Genomic DNA, 25,790 nt, shown 5'->3' with positions numbered 1-25,790 from the left:
AAAAATGTATCGTCCTCATTGGAAGTCATTCCTCTTCACTAAAAGCGTTTTTGTCTGCTAGGGTAAATATTCTTTTTGTGATACCATGCAACCTAAGTTGATATGCATGACAACACTTCACAATCATCCTGATTGTGGCTATTGAAAATTTAAAATCAGAATGGAGCAGTAATGATGTGTTTAGATATAACCAAGTGAGCTTCTTATAAGTCATAACTGCCATTCTTTTGTCCTTTATTATCTAGCAAAGGTTTAAATTTAAAAACATCACCAGTTAATATACATTTTCCATACTCCTTAGAAGGTGTTGCTAACTGCACTGGAATATGACTAGCTAGCCAAACATTACAAACTGAACAGCAAATTTTAATCAAGTGAAGATTCTCATTGACATTAGAAAATAATGATTTAGGAGTTCCAATGTCTATTTCCAGGAACCGTGTAGATCATAAAACATAATTTTTAAGTCACATAGACACATTAAGAAAATGAAAGAAACTTCCCACAAGACAAAAGGTACCTTTTTCTTAATGTTTGGATCTCTACTTAGCAATAATCTTTCTACTTCAGGTGCTAGATCCCTTGCCATTTCCGTGGAACATATATTTCCTAAAGCACAGAGTGCAAGACCCACAATATATTGATTTGAGTGATTAAGATCTCTGCAGAAGAAACACAAAATAAGAGCAAGAATCAAAGTTTCAATTAGAGTGTAGTTAACATCATTTCATAGAATCTTAAGACTGATTAAGTTAATGCATACTGTTTCAAGGAATTCGTGACCAGCATAAGAACTTCTTGTCTTTCATCAAGAAGAAGCATAAGGCCTAGGTAACCAATTCGTTTCTCAGGAAATCCAGCAGAAGCTATCAGCTTCAGACATTCCATTTGACCAAAATGTGTTGGATAACCAAGCATGTGAATGAACATGAGTTTTGCAATGTTTCTGTGCCTGTAACCTTGATCACTTTCACTGATTGCAGAACGGATAGCTGCACATTCTTTTCTTACAACAGCCCTTTCTTCTGCAGCAGTTTTGCAGGCCCGAATGGCTCTAATCATGTCCCTGAAATAAAGTAGAGCACAAAATGCTAAAGAACACAAAATAATTATGCAACGAAGATGAAATCTCATACTATGAACTTTCATATCTACTATTTGAAGCACAATAATTGAGAACAGAGTATTATTAAACATATGAAAATTAGGACTAAAAAATATGTTCATCTATTTAATGTCATATATAGGGAAACATACTTGCCAAAATACTGCAAATGTTGATCCTGATCCTAAACTAAGAAAGATGGATTCCATTGGGCTCTAACAGGTAGCATAAATCCATGTTAACAATCTCATAAATACTGACCTTAATTATTGAATTCAATGGTAGGATAAAATCCACCAGCCCTAAATTAGACCCCACCACGATTCAAAACTGATGGTTCGATGGCTCCTGAGATATCAACCCTTATCCTTAACCATCTAAGATGGTTACGGTTCACAATTCGGAACGGTTCATCACGGTTCAAGATTATTATTATTTTTTAAAATATTTAAAAATTATAAATTTATAAAAAAAAATAAAGAAGGGCTTGCACTTACTTAAGTTGCCTACGCCTATGATTTTAAAAAAGTATCCTGAACCTTAGAAGTATCGCCATTAGTAAGAATTGTTTAAAAAAACAAAAACTCTCCTCTTCTCCTACGATCAGAACTATCGGTCTAACGGTCAAAATTATTTGTACTCATTCCCTCTAGATTTTAAATCATACTAGTATAAAATAAAGGGTTAATTATTTTTCTTATTCCTTTACTCTTCTTTCAACCATTAAAAATAGTGATATAGCAAAAGAAAACTATTGATTAGTTATTAAATAATTAACTAACATATAAAAAATATCAATTTGTTATACCTTAAACGGTTAGGATACTAGGCTCTCCCTCAAGAGACCTGGATTCAAGTCTTAGTAACATACAAATTTTCATCTATATCTCTATATATATATAGTTTCGGTTAATTTGGCCTTTGAATTGTAAGCAGCCCTATTGTGGTTACGGTTCAGGACCAACTAATCGGATCAATGAGTAACCAGCCCGTTGACCTAGGTAAAAAGCCCCGGCCCAGTTACAGACTTGGTTATGAACCCGAGCCCGATTACGAACTCGGACCCGGTTACGAACCCGAGCCCGATTACGAGCCTGGGCTCAGTTACGGGCCGGTTACATGCCCGATACAGGCCTGGGTCATGTTAAGGGCCCGGGTTATGTTACGAGCCCATAACCAGGCCAGATTATCGGGGTACGGGCCCGGCCCATGGGTAGGTCTACCCTAAATAGTGAAAAATCATGATTTGTTTTATCTATCTTATTCCACCATTGTGCTCTATTAAAGGATAAATCACTAATTATATTAAAATCAAATCACTTTTCAAACTGTTAATTATTTTTTTATTTTTTACTCTTCTTTCAACTATTAAAAATAGTGATATAGCAAAAGAAAACTATTGATTAGTTATTAAATAATTAACTAACATGAAAAAATGTCAATTTGTTATAGCCTACAAGGTTAGGATACTAGGCTCTCCTTCAAGAGAACTGGATTCAAGTCTTGGTAACATCATTCTCTTTAACAAATTTTCATATATATATATATATATATATATATATATATATATATATATAATGTTGAACCGTTGGTTCAAATCGGCGATTACAGTTAATTGGGCCTTTGAATTGTAACCGGCCCGGCTGTGGTTACAGTTCAGGATCAGCTAACCAGATCAATGGGTAAGCGGCATATTGACCCGGTTACGAGCCTGGGTCCGGTTAAGGATAGGGGGTAGTTACATGTCCAGTTATGACTTAGCCCGTGCCCTAAATAGTGAGGAATCATGATTTGTTTTATGGATCTTATTCCACCATTGTGCTCTATTAAAGGCTAAATCACTAATTATATTAAAATCAAATCACATTTTTTTATGTTAACTAGAGTTTTTTATCTCTACTAACAGACTGAACTTAAATTATTCAAATAATTTGATTATAAATACATAGCCATCTTTGGACATGTCCATATAAGCCCAATCTATTTTGTCTCATTATATAATTTGTTGAAGCAACAGTTAGTTGCTTCCAAATGTCAGTATTTCTTTATTTTATCTACCCATACATCCGTCGTAGTATTCCCATCACTACTATATTAACTTGTACACTTTGATCCATAAAATTTGGTGAATCTCTATCGGATTTTTTTGTCTATATATTTTCCAATAACCCAACACTTTGATCCACACAATATGACAGAATTGTACTACAATATAAGACTTTAAGCCTAAGAGGTGGACAAAGGCTTAAGTTAGATCGTGTGTTGAGCTTTTAGGGTTTTAGTGTGTTGATGCCAAGTGTGTGGAGGGCACATGGATGAAAATGTTGCATGTGCAATATTGAAAGTTCCAAGCAGATCAAGTACAAGTTACACTAAGTGAAGCTAGACCGGATGCTTGGTAGATAAGGAAACCCCAAAAGAAAGCCTGCTCAGCAACATGGATTGTAATATACCACAAATATATATAAAGATTAAATAAAATTTGATCTAATGAAATTTATTGATGAAAATAAGGATAAGATAATTAATAATAAATAAAGAAAATAAATATAAAAGAACATATGTGAATTTTAGAAATTTATTGGGATTTTTATAGATTTTAAATAAATTCATTAAAGATATTTTTATGGGGATAAATTGGTTGAGTTTTGAAAAAAAAAACTGCTTAGAATATCTATTTAAGTGGGAATTGATTGAATATAAAACCTAAGTTTTTTTAACAAAACCTAAGTCCTTCTGTCGTTTCTTCCCTACGCTCGCAACGCTGCACTCATTGCCCACATCCAACCCCGTGGTCAGTCGAATCTCCACAGCCATTGACACGTTGTCTCCATGGCCACCACTCTTCCCTTCCCTTCCCCATCGCAGGCATCGATCGCCTGTCCATGCAACAACGCTCACCAACTGTCATTGCCACGCGCACCTTTGCCACACCCCACTGCGGCTACGACTTTGCCGCCACCGTTGCTCGCCGAAGGTTGTTCCGTCCTTCTCTTGGCTGTACAACGCTACCACCAAGTTGTCGAGAACCGTTGTTTTCCTCATCCACACACCACAGCCACAACCACTGACGGCTGTAGAAGGAGAAATGGGCTGCTACTAAGAATCCCCGCCGCCATCGACCATCGTGGCTACCCTGACTCAGTGCCACCATCATCGTCGGGAATCGTCGCCGAAGAAGAGAAAGAGAAAGAGGGTCGGGAGAGGTAACCATGATAATCGGGATTATTAGTTTCAAAGTAATTAATATATGATTATATTAGTTAATTATTAGATTGCTTATTTAATCGAATTAAGTGAAGATTTAATGTTGATTAATTGATTAGTTGAACATTAGGGTCGGGTCGGATTCTATATCCTCCGTCCCCATATCCATCGGGTATAGGATCTCCGATGGGTATACTCATACCCATTAAATGATCGGATATCTTCTATAGTTATAATTTTTCTTCTTTCTATCCAACTATTATCATTCAACAAAAATATATTAAAATTAGCAACCTATTAAAAATATATATATAATTAAAAAAATATATTAAACATCTATATAGTCTCCTCCTAATATCAACAAAAATAGTAAGTTGATTTTGGAAAAAAAAAAATTTCTTTAATATATGTATATATATTATTTAATCGGGTATTCGAGTCGGGTATCGGGTATTGATAGTCCCTCCATACCCTCCTCCATTCGGGTCGGATGTCGGATCCTCCATCAGGTTCGGGTGAAATCGCCATCTCTATTGAACATGTTTAATAGGTTAACCGATTTGAAGGGAATAATCAGAAGATTAACTTAATTTACCCGAGAGTTAAATTAAGGTTGATTAAGCGATAAACTTTTGAGAATTAATTTGTAAGTGAGATTAATTAAAGTTTACTTAATTGATCAGATTATACAAATTGATGAATTAATATAGATTGGTAAATTAATCAATTAATAATTTGATTAAGTGATTAGATTGATTAATAGGTGGATTAAGAAAGTTTGACGGTTAAAAAAAAAAGAGAAAAATAAATGAATAGTTTACGTAGACTATTCATGATTATTAGGATTGTTCTAGTACTTAGTTTTGCTTCGTATCCTGTACTTGTAGAATTCAAGCTCGTGGCAAAATCTTTGACCAAAAGACGGTTAAGACTTTCACAGTTGAGGTGGATAGTTCTTGCTTGTTCTTTTTAAATCTTTGATCTTAGTGCATGATTATATCTGCTTCTATATTAATCAAGTAGTATTACTTGCTTATCCTAAGTCCACTCTAGTTATTTCTTGAGTTGATATTTAGTTGCTTGTACTTAGTTTGATCTATTTGATATCCATACCGTTTCGTTGTTATCCATGCTATTTATTGCTATTTATACTTGTGCCTTTATGTAGTCATACCATAGTATAGGATATCGAGTATCAAAGTAAACCCTTGTTTGTTATTTAGGCTCATGTCTATACGTTAGTAAGACCATACCGTAATATAGGATATTGAGTATACTACTAGGCTCTTGTTTACTATTTAGGCTCATGCTTATATGTTAGGGAGGTCAGATCATAGGATAGCTTGTAGAGCATTATCCTTGGATGGATTGTTATTGCTTATCTTGTTATTATGGCTTTGCATACGTATATACCCTGTCTACCTACAGGACCATCCAAGGTAGAGTATTTCTCCTGCAGTCATAGTTGAGGAGCTGGATAGCTACTTCATCCTATCATATCACAGGACCATCCGTGATAGAGCATTTCTCCTGCGGATAGTAACTAGTTGTATACCCTGACTGCTCATGAGACCAAAGAGTCCATACTTGTTATATGTTTGTTATCACATTTGTATACTACTTGTTCATTGTTTTATTATATACATCCTATTTATGTCTAAGTCATTTATCTCGCAGATAGTGATTGTTACACCCTGGGCTATCAACAAGATCATTCATGGTAGAGCATTTCTCCCGCAACCCGTAGCTAGATAGCTACTACTTGTCTGCCCACGAGACCATTAATGGTAGAGTGTTTCTCCCGCAGACAGGGATTGCCCACAAGACCATTCGTGGTAGAGCGTTTCTCCTGCAATCCAAAGCTAAATAATTATGTCTTGGTCATTTGTACTTTTTATGGTAGAGCAATTCTCCCATGTATGATGATTTATTTCTATTATTTGCATTTGTACATGCTTATGATATACGGTATCCACATTGATCATTACCTATCATTGCTCATTGTATTATACACGCTAAGCAAGTTGATCATTACCTATCATTATACATGCCTATGATATTATTGTTATGTTTTGTTAGCAGATGATTATACTATTATTCTTACTTTTGTAATAAGTATTATTGTCTAAGATTGCATCCCTTTGATCTCCTTATAGTGGGTATCATGTACTCTCTTCTTATACCCACCGAGTATTTTGTACTCACTACCCTTTATTTTTATTTTTATATTTTACCTCAGAGCCCCTACTGTCAGTCCCACTTGAGTTCGGATTTCTGTTTGAGTTGTTTTATTTTTTTTGTTCCACTGCCACTGTTTATTTTTTTCTTTCCCTCATCGAATCGATAAGATTTTGTTATGATTGTATAACTGTTATCTTGTATAGATTAGTATGTTCACATGTTCATGCATACATATATTATCATATGCATTGTAGTAACTTAGTGGTTCTTTTATATTGTATTGCTATTTGTGTTGGTTTTAATTGGTTTGGTACCAATTATTTCTTGTATTATCACTAAAGGATACCATCCGATTTGGCGAACAAATATACCCTCGGAGCATGACAATTTATTAGTATATGGTTTGATGTCGATTATAGGGTTTGTGTTTGGGGATTACCATCTCGTTTTGATTTGCGGTTTTCTGATTTTGGGACGCCAGGCAAGCCGAAGGACATCTCTAAACGATAAGAAAGTGGTATGTCTTTAGTTGTTTCTATACCTTTCTATTATTGTTAGGTACTAGTGTAATTGTGGTTGTCATAAGAATTGATACTTAGTGAAATAGTTCATACTCGTGATCGTGGTCGAGGTTGATCAGTAGACACTGCGGGACCCAACCTCTGACGTTGAGAACCTAGATTCTTCTAAAGCACCGACTAATGTCAAGTCAGAAAGCACGGGTCAAAACTGTCAACTACCTATTGGAGATCAAGGAGCACAGTCTCAGAAAATACCAACAACAATACCCGCCCTCACCACTACCCTTGGGTAATGGACAGGACACGTATGCCAATATTATACTAATCAATAAATGATTGATGCATCCTATTCTACTAGGATTTTGACCATGGAACGCTCGTACCTGGTTAAATAACCTATAAGGTACATTCAAATATATGACCCAATGAGAGGGAAAAGGTGGAACTAGCTGCTTAATACTTACAAAATCCTATGCCAAATTAAGAGAATGATGAAATGAAATATGGAGGCATAGAGCTTCAACTCCACCTTTATAAGTTGCATAATTAATTATAGTTTAGAATTTTGGCTCCATCCTTTAAGAGTTGTGTGATTATGTATAGAGCAGTTGGTTTCGTACACAAAGATGACTCTTGAGTTTTTCCGCGAGTTCATGGGCTTCGGCCATTTGAGATGATGTTTCCTCACAGGTGGAATTTGTATGTGAGGCGCCTCGTATGATGGATTGCGGTTGTTCATCCGATTTTTATGTGAGACACTTCCGGATGGATTACGAATCGTTCACCCTATATATGTGTTTGTATATGTGCACTCACATGATGTAGTTCGTATTGGAAGGATTGCAGGTCGTTCACTCCTTGTATGTACGATACATCACCTTTGGATGGATTGTGGGTCGTTCATCCTATCTATGTATGTATATATGCATACTGCATTTCCGTTATGAGTGGATTGCGGCAGTGAATGAAATCTCGAGCCGTGCCACCCAAAACGGGCGATTTTTACCGTTCTAACGTGGGGCTGGCACCGGCACCGTATGCACAACAATTTTGCGTGCGTCATTGTGTGCGTCACGCGCAACAAAAGGAAGAAGAAGAAAGAAGAAGGAAGAAAAAAGAAATCAATTTGGGGGATGAAGACCTACCTTGAATCATCGGTGAAAGAATAACTTGGCGAGGCGGCGAGGCGATGGCGAGGCGGCGAGACGGCGAGGTCGAGGCGGCGAGACGGCGAGGTGGCTGCAATGGGGCAACAACTGAGGTGAGGCGGCGAGTGAAAAAAATCACGATGGGAGACGGAATCGTGAGGTTGAGAAAAAAATTAGGATTTATTAAAACTTTTAAATAAAACTATTATATTTTATACATGATTTCTAATTAATTATTAAATAAATTATAATTATATATTATATAAAATAATAATTAATTAAAGAAACGGTTAATTAATTGATATAATTATAATATATAATTTTATATTTTTATTATTTTTATTAAAATTATAAAAAAAATTGAAGTTAAAAATAGAAAATTTAAAGTAATTTTAAAAACAAACTTTAAATTTTTTTATAAATTTAAAATAGATTATAATTTTATAAAAATATTTAAAATAATTTTGAAATTTTATAATAATTTTAAAATTTTATAAATAATTCTAAAAAAATTAAAATATATATAAATCTTTTAAATAAATTTGATTTTAAATTTAATATAAGCTATATATATAATATGTATATTATTTAGAATATTTATAAACTATAATTATATAATTATTATATATATTATGATTTTTTGTTAATTTATATAATTATTATAGATAATAATTTTTTTATCTCAGAATCAATTTGAAATTTAAAATTTGAAATAATAAATATTATTATACCTATCTACTCTATTTTTAGATTCTTGACTCCTAAGCATATAAAATACATTTTTATTAATATGAATGTCTAATCTTTATTTTAGAAATTTCTACAAACGTATATCGTCAAGTTACATAACATTAAAACAACAACAACAACAAAGGTTTTTATATATATAAGATAAATATATAATAAATATATTTATCTAATATATAAATATATATATATATATATATATATATATATATATATAAAGTATCGAAACTATATCGGCACGGCACGATACCGAAACCGTAGCGTTCCAGTCTAAGACCGAAACCTCGGCACAGGTCGAGATTTTAAACCTTGGATTGCAGGTCATTCACTCACCTATACGATACATCTTTCTCGAGAGATTGCTGGTCACTCACCTCAATATTTTCATTTGTACAAGTTTATGTTCATATTAAGTAAAATGTAGGTTGTTCACACACTCAAATAAATAGAATTGAGTTGTTGGATAAAATAAAAACATTAATGAATAAAATGTTGGAAAATGGTGGAGCTAACTAGTTAACACTTACAAAATCCAACCGTTACGTGGTAGAAATGGCAAAAGGCAATCTTCGAGGAGCAACATGTTGGACCCCGTGGGTGCTTTGATGTAATCAACCAAGTTAGGTTAGGTCCTGCTTGTTATTTGATCCCTGTGTCTAAGTGTGCAGGAACTTAGGAGCGCAGAAAGTCGAGCGGAAGACACAGTTAGCGAGAAGAACGGCACAAGAAGAGAGCTGACGAGCTCGGTGCGTCCGAAGGATGAAAGAACTACGGAAGAGTACACCGGTGGACGAAAAGAACGTGCGCAGCATTCGAGGGACGAGAAACCAGGTCGGAAGTCTGCTCAAGGAAAAGGCCGGAAATTGGATTCGGGTGAGCCCTATTTCAGTTGGCCGAAATCACCCAAGCGATCTGAGCTTCGGAAGAAGAGGAAAAAGATAAGTTAAAAGCTATTTATACCATGCAGGTTGAAAGCAGTATTTATACCATGCAGGTTGAAGGCACCCTCAACATCATTGAGGGCGCCCTCAACATTGAAGGCGCCTCCATCACCTTGAAAGCGCCTCAGACCAGTCCGAGGCGCCTTCAAGGGCATTGGAGGCTCCTCAGACCCAATCTTCGTGACCGTTTGCAACCGGATAGAGCTTTATCCGGTCAAACTGCTTGGAGGCACCCTCAACCCTCTTAGAGGCGCCTTCAACACTCGGGATAAGATTTTCAGGAGCTATATAAAAGCCCCTGGAGCTAAGAAATTAATTAATCTAACTCAGTAACAACTTCCTAGCAACTTGTAAGAGCTTTTAGTGTGTAAAAGGCTTCTCCGCCTTCGGAAAATGAGACTTTTCTAGTGCGCTTTCCAACCGTCTTGGATTAACAACCCCCTATGTTGTAACCAAGTTAAATTCTCTGTCTCCTCTTTATTTCTGTTAGTTTATTTCTTTATTATTATTGCATTTTTTGAGTTGAAAGAAACGAGGAGGGTATTTTTATTGTGCAGGCAATTCACCCCCCTCTTGTCGGCCGCACTGCACCAACAAGTGGTATCAAAGTCAGAATGCCTCAGAAGGATTAACTGCCGACTGAAGCACAAAGATCAAGACGATGGCCGAAGCTAACATCTATCCACCAGCATTCGAGGGGGAGTTTGCTTTCTGGAAGCAACGAATGGAGGTATATCTTAACACAGACTCTACTATTTTTTTAATAATGAAATTTGGTTACAAAGCACTAAAGACAACGAATAGAGAAGACATTGAACAATACCTCTGGACCAATAAGCAACGTGACGAGTTTATGGCAAACGCTCGGACTGAATTTCACCTCTTAAGCGTACTACCAAATGAAGAGCTTGATAGAGTTGGCGACTACCAAAGTGCAAAAGAACTTTGGGAAAAGATTTTAAAGCTCCACGAAGAACCAAGAGAAGCCGACTCCTCGATGGATACTGAACTGTCAGAAGAGTCTGAGATCGAGGAAATTGTCGGGTCAACCCCAACAGCCGAATTTCATACACAGAAAGCTCATCCCAGATAAGCAAAAATGAAGGGGAAGAGTCTTTGAAAGAAGACAACTCAACAGGGGGTGAATCAACGACCGACAAGGTAAGTCAGGTATGGTCTCCACCTCTTGATCAATTGGTTAAGTCAATCAAAACGGTGCTGTAAGATTTTTGTGAATTACAAAATATTTTGTCAAAAGAATGTTGCAAATTAGAAACATCATCGAAAGATTTTTTTTTCGAATTAGAAAATATAGTGTCAAAAGATTTTTGCAAATAAGAATATTCCTGCCAATTAGAAAAATTATTAACTAATAGTGAGTTAAAAACAGTCTGTCAATTAAATGATTTTGACAAACTAACAATAGAAAAGATACTACAATTTTCTGCATGTTCAAATTTCCCTACTCTAGATTTGAGTAATTATGATAAACTAAAATAGAAATTTAAATATCATAGTGTAAAAATTAGAGCATTTAATCTAAATTAAAACTTTAGACTTAGTGCTTTCAGCGAAACAAAATTAAACGTTAAAATTTCTTTATGAGACTTTGTCTAAGGAAGTGGTTGTTGCTCCAATAACCAAGAAGGCCTAGTACCTCGCCACGACCTGAAAGTCAAAATATCGAAATAAAATGTTTAATTAACTTTCTGATAAAAACATTAAAATTAGAATTAAATAATGCTTTAAAAAGTTTTTCAAACATCTTTTTTAAAATTCTTCAAAAATATTTTTTTCTCTTAAGAAAAATATTTGTTACTTAAAAAAAAATTCTCAAATAACATTTTTTTAAGTTAAAATTTCTTCTGAAGTTAGAAATGTGTATTTATCTTTTTCTCAAAAAATTGTCTTAACTAAGTTTTACTTAGAAAATTTTTAAAAAAGATTTTTTTTCTTAGAAATCATTTTGAAAATGCTGCACTTGGATTTTAAAAATCATTTTTTTTACTTGAATTTTTTTTTACTTGATATTTATTACCCCATTCTTTTTGCTGTAATCAAAGGGGGAGAAAGATAGGTACAAGTTTAGGGGGAATTTTTAATGTTTTTTACTTAAAATTTATTTTTAACTTGTGTTGCAAATTCTATTGCAATCCTTATGCTTGAACTGTTAGTTTAGTAATTTCTATAAATTACTGTTTATCTATTTTGTTTCCCTAACTTGAACTTGGGTTGATGCACATCAAAAAGGGGGAGATTGTTGGACCCCGTGGGTGTTTTGATGTGATCAACCAAGTTAGGTTAGGTCCTGCTTGTTATTTGATCTCTGTGTTTAAGTGTGCAGGAACTTAGGAGCGCAGAAAGTCGAACGGAAGATGCAGCTAACGAGAAGGACGGCACATTAAGGGAGCTGACGGGTTCGGTGCATCCGAAGGACGAAAGAGCTACGGAAGAGTACACCGGTAGACGAGAAGAACGTGCGTGGCTTTCGAGGGACGAGAAACCGGGTCGGAAGCCTGCTCAAGGAAAAGGCCGGAAATTGGGTTCGGGTGAGCCCTATTTCAGTTGGCCAAAATCACCCAAGCGATCGGAGCTTCGGAAGAAGAGGAAAAAGAGAAGCTAGAAGCTATTTATACCATGCAGGTTGAAGGCAGTATTTATACCATGCAGGTTGAAGGCGCCCTCAACATCATTGAGGGCGCCCTCAACATTAAAGGCGCCCTCAACATTGAAGGCGCCTCCATCACCTTGAAGGCGCCTCAGACTAGTTCGAGGCGCCTCCATCACCTTGAAGGCGCCTCAGACCAGTTCGAGGCGCCTTCAAGGGCATTGGAGGCACCTCAAACCCAATCTTCGTGACCGTTTGCAACCGGATAGAGCTTATCCAGTCAAACTACTTGGAGGCGCCCTCAACCCTCTTGGAGGCGCCTTCAACACTCGGGATAAGATTTCCAGGAGCTATATAAAGGCCCCTGGAGCTAGGAAATTAATTAATCAACTCAGTATTCAATTCCTAGCAATAGCTTGTAAAAGGCTTCTCCGCCTTTAGAGAAGGAGATCTTTCTGAGTTTTTTCATCGCCTTGGATTAACAACCCCCTGGTTGTAACCAAGTTAAATTCTCTGTCTCCTCTTTATTTCTGTTAGTTTATTTCTTTATTATTATTGCATTTTTTTAGTTGAAAGAAACGAGGAGGGTATTTTAATTGTGCAGGCAATTCAACCCCCTCTTGCCGACCCCGCTGCACCAACACAGCACATCAATTAATAGTTATTTTAGAAGGTTGTTAAGAGATAATGTTTCCCTGCTTTTGTATACTTCGTCGCACATCCATTGATAGTTATTTTAGAAGGTTGTTCAAAGCTTGAATAGAGTAACTTTAGTATAATGGATTACAAGACGATGATTAGTTGACTCGCCTAACATTGCCTCCGCCTAGTAGCTCAAGACCTTCATCACATGTTCATTCACCCAATGCCTTAAAGTCTATATTCAGATCAAAATGTTCGACTCTTTATCAACACTTGTAAGAGAACAATTGTGGGCAAAATTACTAGAGTTGTAGTGATACCCTCATAATAGTTAGTGGTATCTAGCCAAGAAGTTAAGGGTTATCCCTTGAACCTTGGTAGTCATACCCTCACTCTAGATATACAAGTACTTGAAATGATGGAATTTGACATCTTTTTGGCATAGACTGGTTGGTCACTTATCATGCTACAGTCAACTGTCGACCAAGAGTAGTAACCATGCAACTCTCGGATCAACCATCTTTGAAATTCATCGAGACTAACAATAAAAGAATATTTGATTTCAGCACTATAAGCCATACAATTGTTATCTCATGAAGTCGGAGGTATATGCTATCATTGATAAGATTTAACGAGGATAATATACCACTCCGCTCGAATGTTTGTATAGTTCGAGAATACTCAAATGTTTCTAGACGAATTCCTTGGCTTACCGCCTGCAAGGCAAGTGGAGTTCGTGATTGAGATACTTCCGAGGTTGGCTCCAATATCTACGATCTCGTGTCGCATGGTGCCAAAGGAACTAGAAGAATGGAAATTGCAAGATTCTTTCGTGTGTCTCTCTTTGGGGAGCTCCCGTCTTCTTTGTTGAGAAGAATGATGAATCGCTAATAATGTCTAACAAGTCCAGACAACTTAATACAGAGACCATATAGAGGATTTGTTTGATCAACTCAAAGACACGTGTATACTCTAGGATTGCATTAAGATTTGACTGGCATCAACTTAGAGTAAAAAGTTGCAAACATATAGAAGATGATGTTCATCATAACCTTATGAGTTTTTGGTAATGTCGTTTGGGCTTACCAATGCTCCAACCATTTTCATGGATTTGATGAATCCGGTGTCCATAAAGTATTTGGATCGACTTGTCATCGTTCATAGATGACATTTTGATATATTCAAGATCAAATGAGGAGCATATTCAAAACATTATGGAGGGAGTGTTGATATACGAAGTTTAGCAAATACGCATTTTGATTATCCTCCACGGGAATTTTCGGACACGTGGTTTCTAACGAAGGCATTTTAATGGATTCTCAAAAGGAAGAAGTTGTTACCATTTGGGAAGTAAAAGTAATTGCGGTTGTTTATGGATGCTTAGTCACCTTTTTGTTGCATGAATCAAGGAAGTACAAGTTGGTGATCAGCACCTCAAATTTTGAAATAGTTAACGGGATTCAGGACTGTAGACAAATTTTCAGAGAGGAAGATGAGACTCTCCAATTTCGAGGTAGACAATGTGCTCTCAGGGCACATTAAAATAACGGAGACCTATTAACGATAAGTGCATTGATCACGATTTATAACTCATCCGAGAGGTATTCGGATGTAGTGAGACCTAAATCGCTCCAACTGGTGGAACGGTATGAAGAACATTATGGACCTTGTATCTTGACACATAGCGTGTCAACATGTAGCTTGACACTTGGCATGTCAACATGTAGCTTGACACTTGGCATGTCAACATATAGCTTGACACTTGTGTACCGAGCTGAGTTGCGTCAACTTGTCATTCAAGCAGGGGCGATAAATGGTTTGAATGATATAGTTGAGTTCTGTGGTGCAGACTATTGTATGGTTGTTGACCCGGCCATTCCTAGTTGACAATAACTCAATAGGACTGAGCGAAGGCCAAGTTTGCTCGTTTCTTAATGTTGGAGGGCACTAAACCAGGCTAGTTTCACAGAACAATAAAGTGGTGCATCGGAAGCATGGAGCCCATTAAACCCCAAAGAGGATATTGTAAATGGAAACACCTCACTATGGACTTTGTGGATGGGTTACCCATAACACGAAAAGGGTAGGACTCGTTACGGTAGATCGCTAATCAATTAAACAAGTCCGCTTATTTCCCACTGACCCATTAGATTGACTTTTTGGATCGCTTGGCAGAGTTTCTAACTAGTCAAATGTACACAACTTCTATTTAGTGCAGTATTTCACTTTCAAACATACATACAAATAGATGGAGTGCACCATTCAGACACTAGAAGACTTGCTTAGAGGATATGTGATGGACTCTAGAAGCAGTTGGAAAAATCATCTACGTCTAGTGGGTTCGCCGACAACAATAGATAGCAATATTAGAGAAACAGGAAATGGGTGAACTCATAACCCAAAAAGTAATAATTATCTACTTAGAAGTAGATCATCATATCATTTTATAAGGGAACTTTAATCCCTCACGGTTAGAAACTGGTTATGATATTAGAATGGATTAGTATAGTAGTGGGACTAAATTAGTTGTTACCCTTAGATGAGGATACCTTAGTATTACAATTTAACTAGTAAATTTGGAGATCAAATTTTTATTAGTGGGAAAGAATGTAATATACCAAAAATATATCTAAAGATTAAAATGATTAAAATTTGATCTAATGAAATTTATAGATGAAAATGAGGATAAGATAATTAATAATAAATAAAGAAAATAAAAATAAAAGAATATATGTGAATTTTAGGAATTTATTGGGAGTTTTCTGGATTTTAAATAAATTCTTTAAAGATATTTTTACGGGGATAAATTGGTTGGGTTTTGAAAAAAAAAAAAACTCTTTAGAATATCCATTTAAATAAGAGTTAATTGAATAGAAAACCTAAGTTTCTTTAATCAAAACCTAAGTCCTTCCGTCGTTTCTTCCCTACGCTCACGATGATGCACTCATTGCGCGCGTCCAACCCCGCGGCCAGCCGAATCTCCACAGCCGCCAACGCGTTGTCTCCACGGCCACCACTCTTCCGTTCCCCATCGTAGGCATCGGTCGTCTGTCTATGCAACGACGCTCACCAACCGCCGTTGCCACGCGCACCTTTGCCACACCCCACCACGACTACGACTTTGCCGCAGTCGTTGCTCGCCGAATGTCGCTCCGTCCTTCTCCTGGTTGTACGACGCTACCACCAAAGTTGCCGAGAACCGTTGTTTTCCTCACGTCCACACACCGCAGCCGCAACCACTACTAGCTATAGAAGGAGAAATGGGTTGCCATTGAGAATCTCCGCCGTCGCCAACCATCGTGGCTGCCCTGACTCAATGTCACCATCAATCATTGGGAATCGCCGTCGAAGAAGAAAAAGAGAAAGAGGATTGGGAGAGGTAACTGTGATAATCAGGATTATTAGTTTAAGAGTAATTGATATATGATTATATTAGTTAATTATTAGACGGCTTATTTAATTGAATTAAGTGAAGATTTAATGTTGATTAATTGATTAGTTGAACATGTTTAATAGGTTAACCGATTTAAAGGAAATAATCAGAAGATAACTTGATTCACCCAGGAGTTAAATTAAGGTTGATTAAGCGATAAACTTTTGAGAATTAATTTGTAAGTAAGATTAATTAAAGTTTACTTAATTAATCAGATTATAATTAACAAATTGATGAATTAATATAGATTGGTAAATTAATCAATTAATAATTTGATTAAGTTATTAGATTGATTAATAGGTGGATAAAGAAAGTGACGGTGAAAAAAAAGAGAGAAATAAACGAATCATTTACATAGACTATTCATGATTATTAGGATTATTCTAGTACTTAGTTTTGCTTCGTATCTTGTACTTGTAGGATTCAAGCTTGAGGCAAAATCTTTGACCTGAAGACGATTAAGACTTCCACAGTTGCGGCGGATAGATCATGCTTACCCTTTTTAGATTTTTGATCTTAGTGCATGATTATATTTGCTTATATGTTGATTAAATAGCATTTACTTGCTTATCCTAACTCCACTCTAGTTATTTCTTGAGTTGACGATTAAGACTTCCACAGTTGCGGCGGATAGTTCATGCTTACCCTTTTTAGATTTTTGATCTTAGTGCATGATTATATTTGCTTATATGTTGATTAAATAGCATTTACTTGCTTATCCTGACTCCACTCTAGTTATTTCTTGAGTTGATACTTAGTTACTTGTACTTAGTTTAATCTATTTGATATCCATACAGTCTCGTTACTATCCATGCTATTTATTGTTATTTATACTTATGTCTTTATATAGTCATACCATAGTGTAGGATATAAAATATCCTACTAGACCCTCATTTGTTATTTAGGCTCATGTCTATACATTAGTAAGACCATACCGTAATGCAGGATATCGAGTATCCTACTAAACCCTTGTTTGCTATTTAGGCTCATACCTATATGTTAGGGAGGTTAGACCGTAGGGTAGCTTGTAGAGCATTATCCTAGGATGGATTGTTATTGCTTATCTTGTTATTTTGGCTTTGTATATGTATATACCTTGTCTACCCACGGGACCATCCATGGTAAAGTGTTTTTCTTGCAGTCAATAGTTGAGGAGCTAGATAGCTACCTCATCCTATCCTCCCTTAGGATCATTCGTGGTAGAGCATTTCTCCTGCGAATAATAACTAGTTGTATACCCTGATTGCTCACAAGACTAAATAATCACATTTGCATACTACTTGTTCATTATTTTATTGTATACATCCTGTCTATGTCTGAGTCATTGCTCTCGCAAATAGTGATTGTTACACCTTAAGTTGCCCACGAGATCATTCATGGTAGAGCATTTCTCTCATAGCTCATAGCTAGATAGCTACTACCTATCTGTCCACGAGACCATTCATGGTAGAGTGTTTCTCCTGCAAACAGGGACCTAACATTTCGAACTGCCCACGAGACCATTCATGGTAGAGCGTTTCTCCAACAGTCCATACCTAGATAGCTATATGTCTTGGTCATTTTTACTTATTATGGTAGAACGATTGCTCCCATATATGATGATTTATTTTTGTTATTTGCATTTGTACATGCCTATAATGTGGGGTATCCATATTAATCATTACCTATCATGCTCATTGTATTATACACGGCTGAGTAAGTAAGAAAAGGGTTATATTATTGTTATGTTTTGTTAGCATATGACTATACTGTTGTCCTTACTTTTTGTAGTAAGTATGATTGTCTTAGACTGCATCCCTTTGATCTCCTTATAATGGTATCATGCACTATCTTCATATACCCACTAAGTATTTTATACTCACTACCCTTTGTTTTTCTTTGACCTCTAGGTTAGCAAACAAAGGATGTGTTGTGTCGCTCAGAGGTCCTACCTTCCGCTCCCACTTGAGTTTAAATTTCTGTTCGAGTTGTTTTATTTTTTTGTTTCGCTGCCGCTGTTTATTGGTTTTTTTCACTCGTCGAATTAATGAGGTTTTGTTATAATGGTATAATTGTTATCTTGTATAGATCAGTATGTTCACATGTTCATGCATACATACATTATCATATATATTGTAGTAACTTGGTGGTTCTTTTATATTGTATTGGTATTTGTGCTGGTTTTAATTGGTTTGTTACCAATTATTACTTATATTGTCACTAAGGGGTATCATCGGATTTGGCGGGCGAGTATACCCTCGGGGCATAACATGGATCCCCGGAGAAAGATGTCGTTTAGACTCTTGATGAATTTCATTTATACAAAGATGAGTGCAAGACCATATGTAATTTTCGGCTAATCGAGGGTTAGATTTGGCTAATAATTAACTATAATGTATCTTTTTGTTACCTGATACTTGAGTCGACTAGCGAGTCGACTCAAGATAAATAAAAAGAAAACAGAAGGCTCTTGTTGGTTTATGTTTGAATACCAATCAACTAATGAGCTGACCGATGGTATCTTAGTCAACAAAAGAAATAGTTTATGAGGGTAATAGAATGATTAATTTGTTACATATTCCATTGATGGGATCTTGAGTCAACTAATGATGCAGTTGGACAATTGCAACGGTTAGTTGTTACAACAATGGGAATCTAGAAAATTCAGTAAAGATCAATCAGCCGATGGTAGCAAACAATAAACTGAAGTGACTGGTAAATTAGTTGCACAATAAATGATCTAATCCACTAGAAGCATAAAATAAAGATTTTGAAGGCTGAGTGAAGTCTTTGGTTGAAGGTTACATATAGGGGTCTGAAGGCTACAAATTAATTCATTAAAAATGTTGATACTCTGTTGAGTTCTCTTGTCTCCACTTCATTCTCGTGTTCTCATTAATCTTTTGTTCTATGTATTTCTCTTGTAAAAGAAAGCTGTGGTAAGAATTTTTTCCACATTCAGAAAGTTTCCTAGGAGCAAATTAGTGAACGCCGAAGGGTCATAAGCCTCCATGTGATAAGTGAGAAAATAGAAGAGAGTGATTTAATAAGGTATGTACTTAAATCTTTTTCTAGAACCCCTTTTTAGATATATATGGCGGATGCTTATAAAGTTTCAAGGGACCTCTATATTGTTAAGCTAGATGGGCTATTTTTGTGAATTTGAATTGCATAACAAGCTATGTTTCTAAAGGATAAGGGACTAGCAATGGTGATTGAGAAGAAGTAAAAAGAAATCTAAGAAGAAGGAAGAGATGGAATCATCCTATTCCAAGTCTACAAGTGAAACCAAATCTAAAAGTGATGTCTCCAAATTGGAGATGACTCAGTTTGTAAAGAAATTTATAAGAAAGAGTAAAAATTAAGCGAAAAGACATTAAAAGATTCTTCAAGAAGCCACAAAGAACAACCAAAAAAACAAAGGTAAATCTAGACTCAAATCTTCCATAACTTGCTTTGCATGTAATAGGAAGGGGCACTATAAGTTTGAATGCCCTGAATTGAGCAAGCAAGAAGAAATGAAGAAGAAAAAGACATTAAATGTAACTACGGTAAGTCCTCATCATCCTCTTCAATTGAAGAAGAAAAAACAAATCATAATACCAAAAATGTAGTATTCATGGGACTTGATACTTTTGGTAATGAAGATTCATCCTGTAATGAAGATTCCTCAAGCTCTAGTGAGGTAAACTTTTCCAATTTAGATCATTTGAATGATATTATCACTTGACAAATTCTCTAAGGATAAAAAAAAAAAGTCTTAAAAGGAGCTTAGGGCAATTAAGGAACGAATTAATTCAAACTCAACATGAAAAATTCAAGAGCATGATTCTTCAAAAATTGATAAAATTATTGAAGAAAATGCATACTTGAAATTGCAAATTGAGGACTTAAGAAATTATCTTGAAAAATTCACTCTATGATTAAAGAATCTTGATATTATGTTAGAAGATCAAAGTATTATATAAAAAAAAAATGATAGCTCGGTACACGAAGCTCCCCCGCCAATGCGGAGTCCAGGGAAGGGTCTATTGTATGCAGCCTTACCCTTATTTACAAGAGATTGTTTCCGAGATCAAAGTGTTATATATAAAAGAAAAAAAAAACATTCTTATGTTTCTTCAATTACCAAACGTACATCATTATTAAGATCAAAGCTTGGGTCCCCAAGCATGTCTTGTTAATCTGGTTGTACCCAATACATTTTGGGTACCAAAGTTTCAAGTTTTACTCAAGTACATGGACATTCAAATAAGTGGATCATTGATAGTGGTTGTTTAAGGCATATAATCGATGATTTAAGTAACTTCTTTACTTTAAGCTATAAATACAAAGGAATTGTGTCCTTTGGAAATAATAGTAAATTGAAGGTCATTAGTATTAGTAATATTGAGTTGAATGCTAGCTTGCCATCTATAATGCATAATGTTCTTTTTGTTAAAAGAATGAAATGCAATTTGCTTAGTATTAGCCAATTTTGTGGCATTGGATATATAATAGAATTTTATTCAATAAAATGTTTAATTAAACATGTTAATCTTGATACAATTCTCTTAGTAGGCAAAAGAAATGAAAATGTATATGTCGTTGATCTTATATTTCTAATTCCTTGATTAATGTCTCATGTAAAAAGAAGAAGCATGGAAATGGCATAGGAGATTGGCACACACAAATATGAAATTGATCAGCAACAAAGCTAAAGGGAGCTTGATGAAAGGAGTACCTGAAATGTCATTCAAGAAGGATGAAGTTTATGGCGCATGCCAAAAGGGGGGAAAAAAAGACCTACTCAAAGCCAAAAACATTGTAAATACATCTAAGCCTTTAGAATAATTAAATCTTGATTTACTTAATAGCTATGGAGTTTTATCTTTCAATAAAAGTAAATATTGACCTGTCATTGTTGATGAGTTTAGTAGGTTTACATGGGTATGCTTTGTAAGACTGAAGTAATCATGGTGGTGAGAATTTGAGTGCCTTAATTTTAATTTTTGTAAAGTAAATAGCTATGCTAATGAATTCTCATCCCCTAGACACCATAAATAACTAGTATTATGGAGAGAATAACACGAACATTACAAGAAGTCACTAGGATTGTATTCAATGAATACTCTACTCAATCAATTTTAGACCAAAGCCATAAATCAATTTGGTCAAATACTCTTATAAACCCCTTATAAGACTATATTTTACTAAGAAATCTATTAAGCATTTTAAAGTTTTTAGGTGTAAGGTACACATTAAACACCAAAGACTATGCAGGAAAATTTTCACATAAAAAGGATAAAGGGATTTGGGTCGAATACTCTTGATCTAGTAGAGTTTTGTAGGGTCTATAATAAAAAGAGAATAAAAGATCTCTAGAAATTGCTATGTAGTATTAATTTGATAAAACCAATGGAGCATACTCTAAATCATCTCACATTGATGAAGACGTCAATGAGTTAGTAAACAAAAAGAATGAAGAAGAAATAATAGAAAATGTTGAAACTAAAGAAAACATGGTACATGGTACATGGTACATGGTACATGGTACATGGTACATGGTACATGAACAACAAGAACAATCACAAACATATAAAACTAATATTAATCCTTTTGGGAAGACTTAACTCAAGGAGTTAAAAGATCTTACTTTAAAAACTTTAGACAATATTTTTGCTTTAATATCATAAATTGAACCAAATAATGTAAATAAAGCATTAAATGATCTGGATTGGATCAAAAAGACTTAGCTCAATTTGAAAGAAATCAAATATTAGAATTAATTTCAAGACCTCAATGTAGCTCAATTATAGATACTAGATCAAAAAAGCAATATGATTAAAAATAAAGTAAGATTAGTAGCATGAGGATTTAACCAAATAGAGGGAGTAGCCCAATTAGAATTTTATACGAATGTTTTTAGCATTTGTTTCATAAAAATACAGTCTTTTAAATGGTTTTATTAAAGAATAAATATATATGAGTACTCTCATTTGAACACCTAAAATTTTCAAATTATGTATACAAGCTTAAAAAAGACCCTACATGGATTACAACAAGCACCTCATGCTAAATTAATGAATCGACTGATACTATGTTTGCCGACCCCACCTAGTGGGATATAAGGCTTGGTTGTTATTGTTGTTGATTGATACTATGTTTAGTCGACTAATAGTAATAGAATATTTAATTTGTTACAGAGTCAACTAATAGGATCTTTAGTCGACTAATGAAGCAATTGGCATGTTTGCAACGGAATGATTAGCTACTACAACAACAATGACAATCAATCAACTAAAGTGACAAAAATTAGTCAACTAGAAGCACAAAAGAGTCAATTGAACCATAACAAAACATATATTTTGAAGGTTGAGTGAAGATTTAGTTGAAGTCTATATAGGGACTTGAAGGCTAAAAATTAATTTATTCAAAGTGTTGATACTCTGCCAATTCCCTTATCTCCACTCTATCCTCTTGCTCTCACTGTAATCCTTTATTCTAAGTATTTTCTCTTGTAAATGAAAGCTATTGTAATAGGTATCTCCATGACCCACTGAAAGGTTATAGGCCGTGGATCAAAAGTCTTGGGCTGTCAAACTACATAAATCATTATATTTGAATTGGTTTTTTACTTGCATTGTTATTTACCTTTCAATTTGTATTCTTTCAGTTTATTTTGTTTGTTTTTGTTTATTGTCTCTGCAAACTAATTATTGTAGAAGCTTTAAAAGAGGTTATTCAGCCCCTCCTCCTTCTAACCTCCTTTAGATCCTATAATGACTTCATAGGTCCTCCATTTCCACCACTCACTTTTTTTATATTAACATCAATATCTCCATTATGTTGGATAATATGTCAAAGAAATTTTAAACTCTTACTTATAAGAGTTTCATGTCTATTGATCTCAATTATTCCCGCAAGTGATTGCTAAATATTTGATATTTTTGTTCTAATTCTACCTGATTTAAAACCTTTAATTTCTAATTTTTTCCTCTACAACTCAACTAGTTATTTTGTTTAACCTCTAATTATATAAAGCATATTGACTACAATATGTGAATAACATACAACGAGGAGGTTTTCCCTAGTACTAATAGTAAATTTATAGCGAGTCTACTAAGGTTCAAAATCTCAAGTTGTGCTAGAGTTTCGGTCTTTGTCCGAAATGATATTGTTCCTATATCGTGTCGACATTCCAATACATGGCATTAGTGATGGATAGAAGGTTGAAAGAGAAAGGAGATGAAGCAAGGAGGAGATATTATTTGCATCGAGTAGAATCGAATTTCAATAATTTATCGAGATAATACATATGATCATTTCATCCAATACTATACAAGATTTCAAACCATCAACTCCACTGATTAGTATTTTGATATATATTAGAGAAATATGAGCATCAAGTGCCCCATTATTATGTTTATGGTACATTGTCGTCCATTTCTATTGCGTAATAAGAAGTTCCTTTGAATTATATTGATCAAATTCATACATAGGCATGCCAATTAAACCACACTAATAATCTTAAACTTGAACTTGTATACAAGTTTTGCGTTGTAAACCATAAAATATTTCACTTTCTTATTTCCACGCACAGCAAATAAGCAAGATTAGGATACGAACAGAATTGGAAGAGCAAATGATGTTCTTGAATTCATAATAAAAAGGGTAAGTTCTTAGAATTCATACTTGTGCACTCATTTCAATATAGTCGTTCCATGATTCGCTCCTCTCAGCACAAAATCACCACAGTTTACTTCAAATTCAATTACTATCAATTATCAGCCAAAAACTTATCCGCAATTTAAAAAAAAATATCAACTGATCAAAATTCAAGCGAGGATCGGAAAACCAGTTATCACCATTTCGCTGCGACGAAAAATCTTCAGACTGCGGGCAAAAATGGAAAACGAGCGTAAAAAAGTCCCATTGTAAGTGCAAAGATCTGAGAAGAAAAGCAGGAGCAAGGAGAGTAGTGCCGATGCAAGAATTGACTGCCGGACAAGGAAAGTGAAACTTTGAGCTTACCTCAATCGCGTACCCGAGGAGAAGGGATTCATGGTTGTGACGGCCGCGGGGTCTCCCAAGGCTCGACCAGCGTCTCCGGCACACTGCGAAGCAGGAGGATCTAAACCTCCGGTAGGATACGAGGGCAGAGGTCAAGATCTGGGCGAGGGAATCTCTCGGATTCGAGAAGAGAAACAGAGAGAAGAAAACAGCTGGATCTGAGCGTGGGCACGATTTTATTCTGCGGGGGTGTCGTTCGATTTCCCGTTTACAACAAAAAGCGTCAAACATCGTAAATTGCTAGGTTAGCCGGATCGATTTGGTGAAGCTACGGACGGAATTAGCCAACTCTGTTTCGTTGCGTGTGTGTGTATATATATATATATATATATACTAGTACAACAAAATAACACCATACTAGCACTACTTACTTCTTTACATTATAGGCTTACGGTATTAGAAACTCAACTACTTACTCTAGAAAATCATATCTATAAAGATACTCACACAAGTAATCTAAAAGAAACTCTTGAAAGTATTAACAAAGACCTTAGTAAATTGTCTTTAGGAAAAACAGTTATCCGACAACAACCTACTACTTATAAATTTCTTACTTATAAGACTCAAGATATCATTTCAAATGGATCTACAAACAAAGAAACAAACTGAAAGTTTTTCTGGTTTATCACAAACTTTAAGACAACCAAATAAAAACTTATCCATAATACCCAGAAGGTCCTCAACAAATATTGCCACTTATCAATTAGAAGAACTTATAGACATAGAACCAAATTTAGACACTTTTTCTAACGAACAATTAAATACCTTAAACCCCAAAAGAATATATAATCAAGGACTATTGTCCTTCTCGACATCACTTTATAGACATCACAGAACACAACCACTTCATCTACCAGATGGAGGTGAAGAAAGATTTACACTCATGACAGAAGAATCAGCAAGAACACTTTTACAAAGAAAACATCACTACATACATCTAGGATTAATAGTATTTGGACTAAGAGGACTTACTAGAAAAAGTATAGGAGCTAAAGTATTTTTAGTCCTTTATGACTCAAGATTTTCTGACAATGATAAGGCAATTATTGGACTCATTGAAGTAGATATGAATAGCAATTTAGGAATTACCTATTTCTGTCCAAACTTCAATATGACAATCCCAGACTTTATAGAACATATTAAAATTTCAGTACAAGCCCGAGGGTATGGAGACTTTCAAAGACATAATATTCAAATAGACATAATCTTTCTAGGGAAAACTATGA

At 35.1% G+C, this 25,790-nt stretch overlaps 1 protein-coding gene across 9 annotated transcripts in view; it reads right to left on the bottom strand.

The window, feature by feature from the left end:
- The window catches only part of LOC121984379 (AP-1 complex subunit gamma-2-like), a 143,712-nt gene extending 118,937 nt beyond the window's left edge, over window positions 1-24,775 (bottom strand). For 3 of the 9 annotated variants that reach the window (XM_042537284.1, XM_042537291.1, XM_042537290.1), the window contains exons 1-3: window positions 24,526-24,774; window positions 764-1,066; window positions 521-662 (exon numbers count right to left, since the gene is read on the bottom strand). In XM_042537284.1, the coding sequence (XP_042393218.1) occupies window positions 521-662; window positions 764-1,066; window positions 24,526-24,557 (477 nt within the window). In that variant the 5' untranslated portion in view covers window positions 24,558-24,774. Of the gene's footprint in view, window positions 1-520; window positions 663-763; window positions 1,067-21,235; window positions 21,259-24,186; window positions 24,254-24,359; window positions 24,443-24,525 lie in introns of those variants that run through there. The other 6 variants (XR_006112868.1, XM_042537286.1, XM_042537285.1 and 3 more) reach the window with 5 other exon arrangements.
- Between the last annotated feature and the right edge of the window lie 1,015 nt (window positions 24,776-25,790).

The sequence above is a fragment of the Zingiber officinale genome, chromosome 5B (assembly GCF_018446385.1).
Source record: "Zingiber officinale cultivar Zhangliang chromosome 5B, Zo_v1.1, whole genome shotgun sequence".
In the NCBI taxonomy this organism is placed as follows: Eukaryota; Viridiplantae; Streptophyta; class Magnoliopsida; order Zingiberales; family Zingiberaceae; genus Zingiber; species Zingiber officinale.
This window is presented reverse-complemented; position numbering and strand designations above follow the sequence as displayed.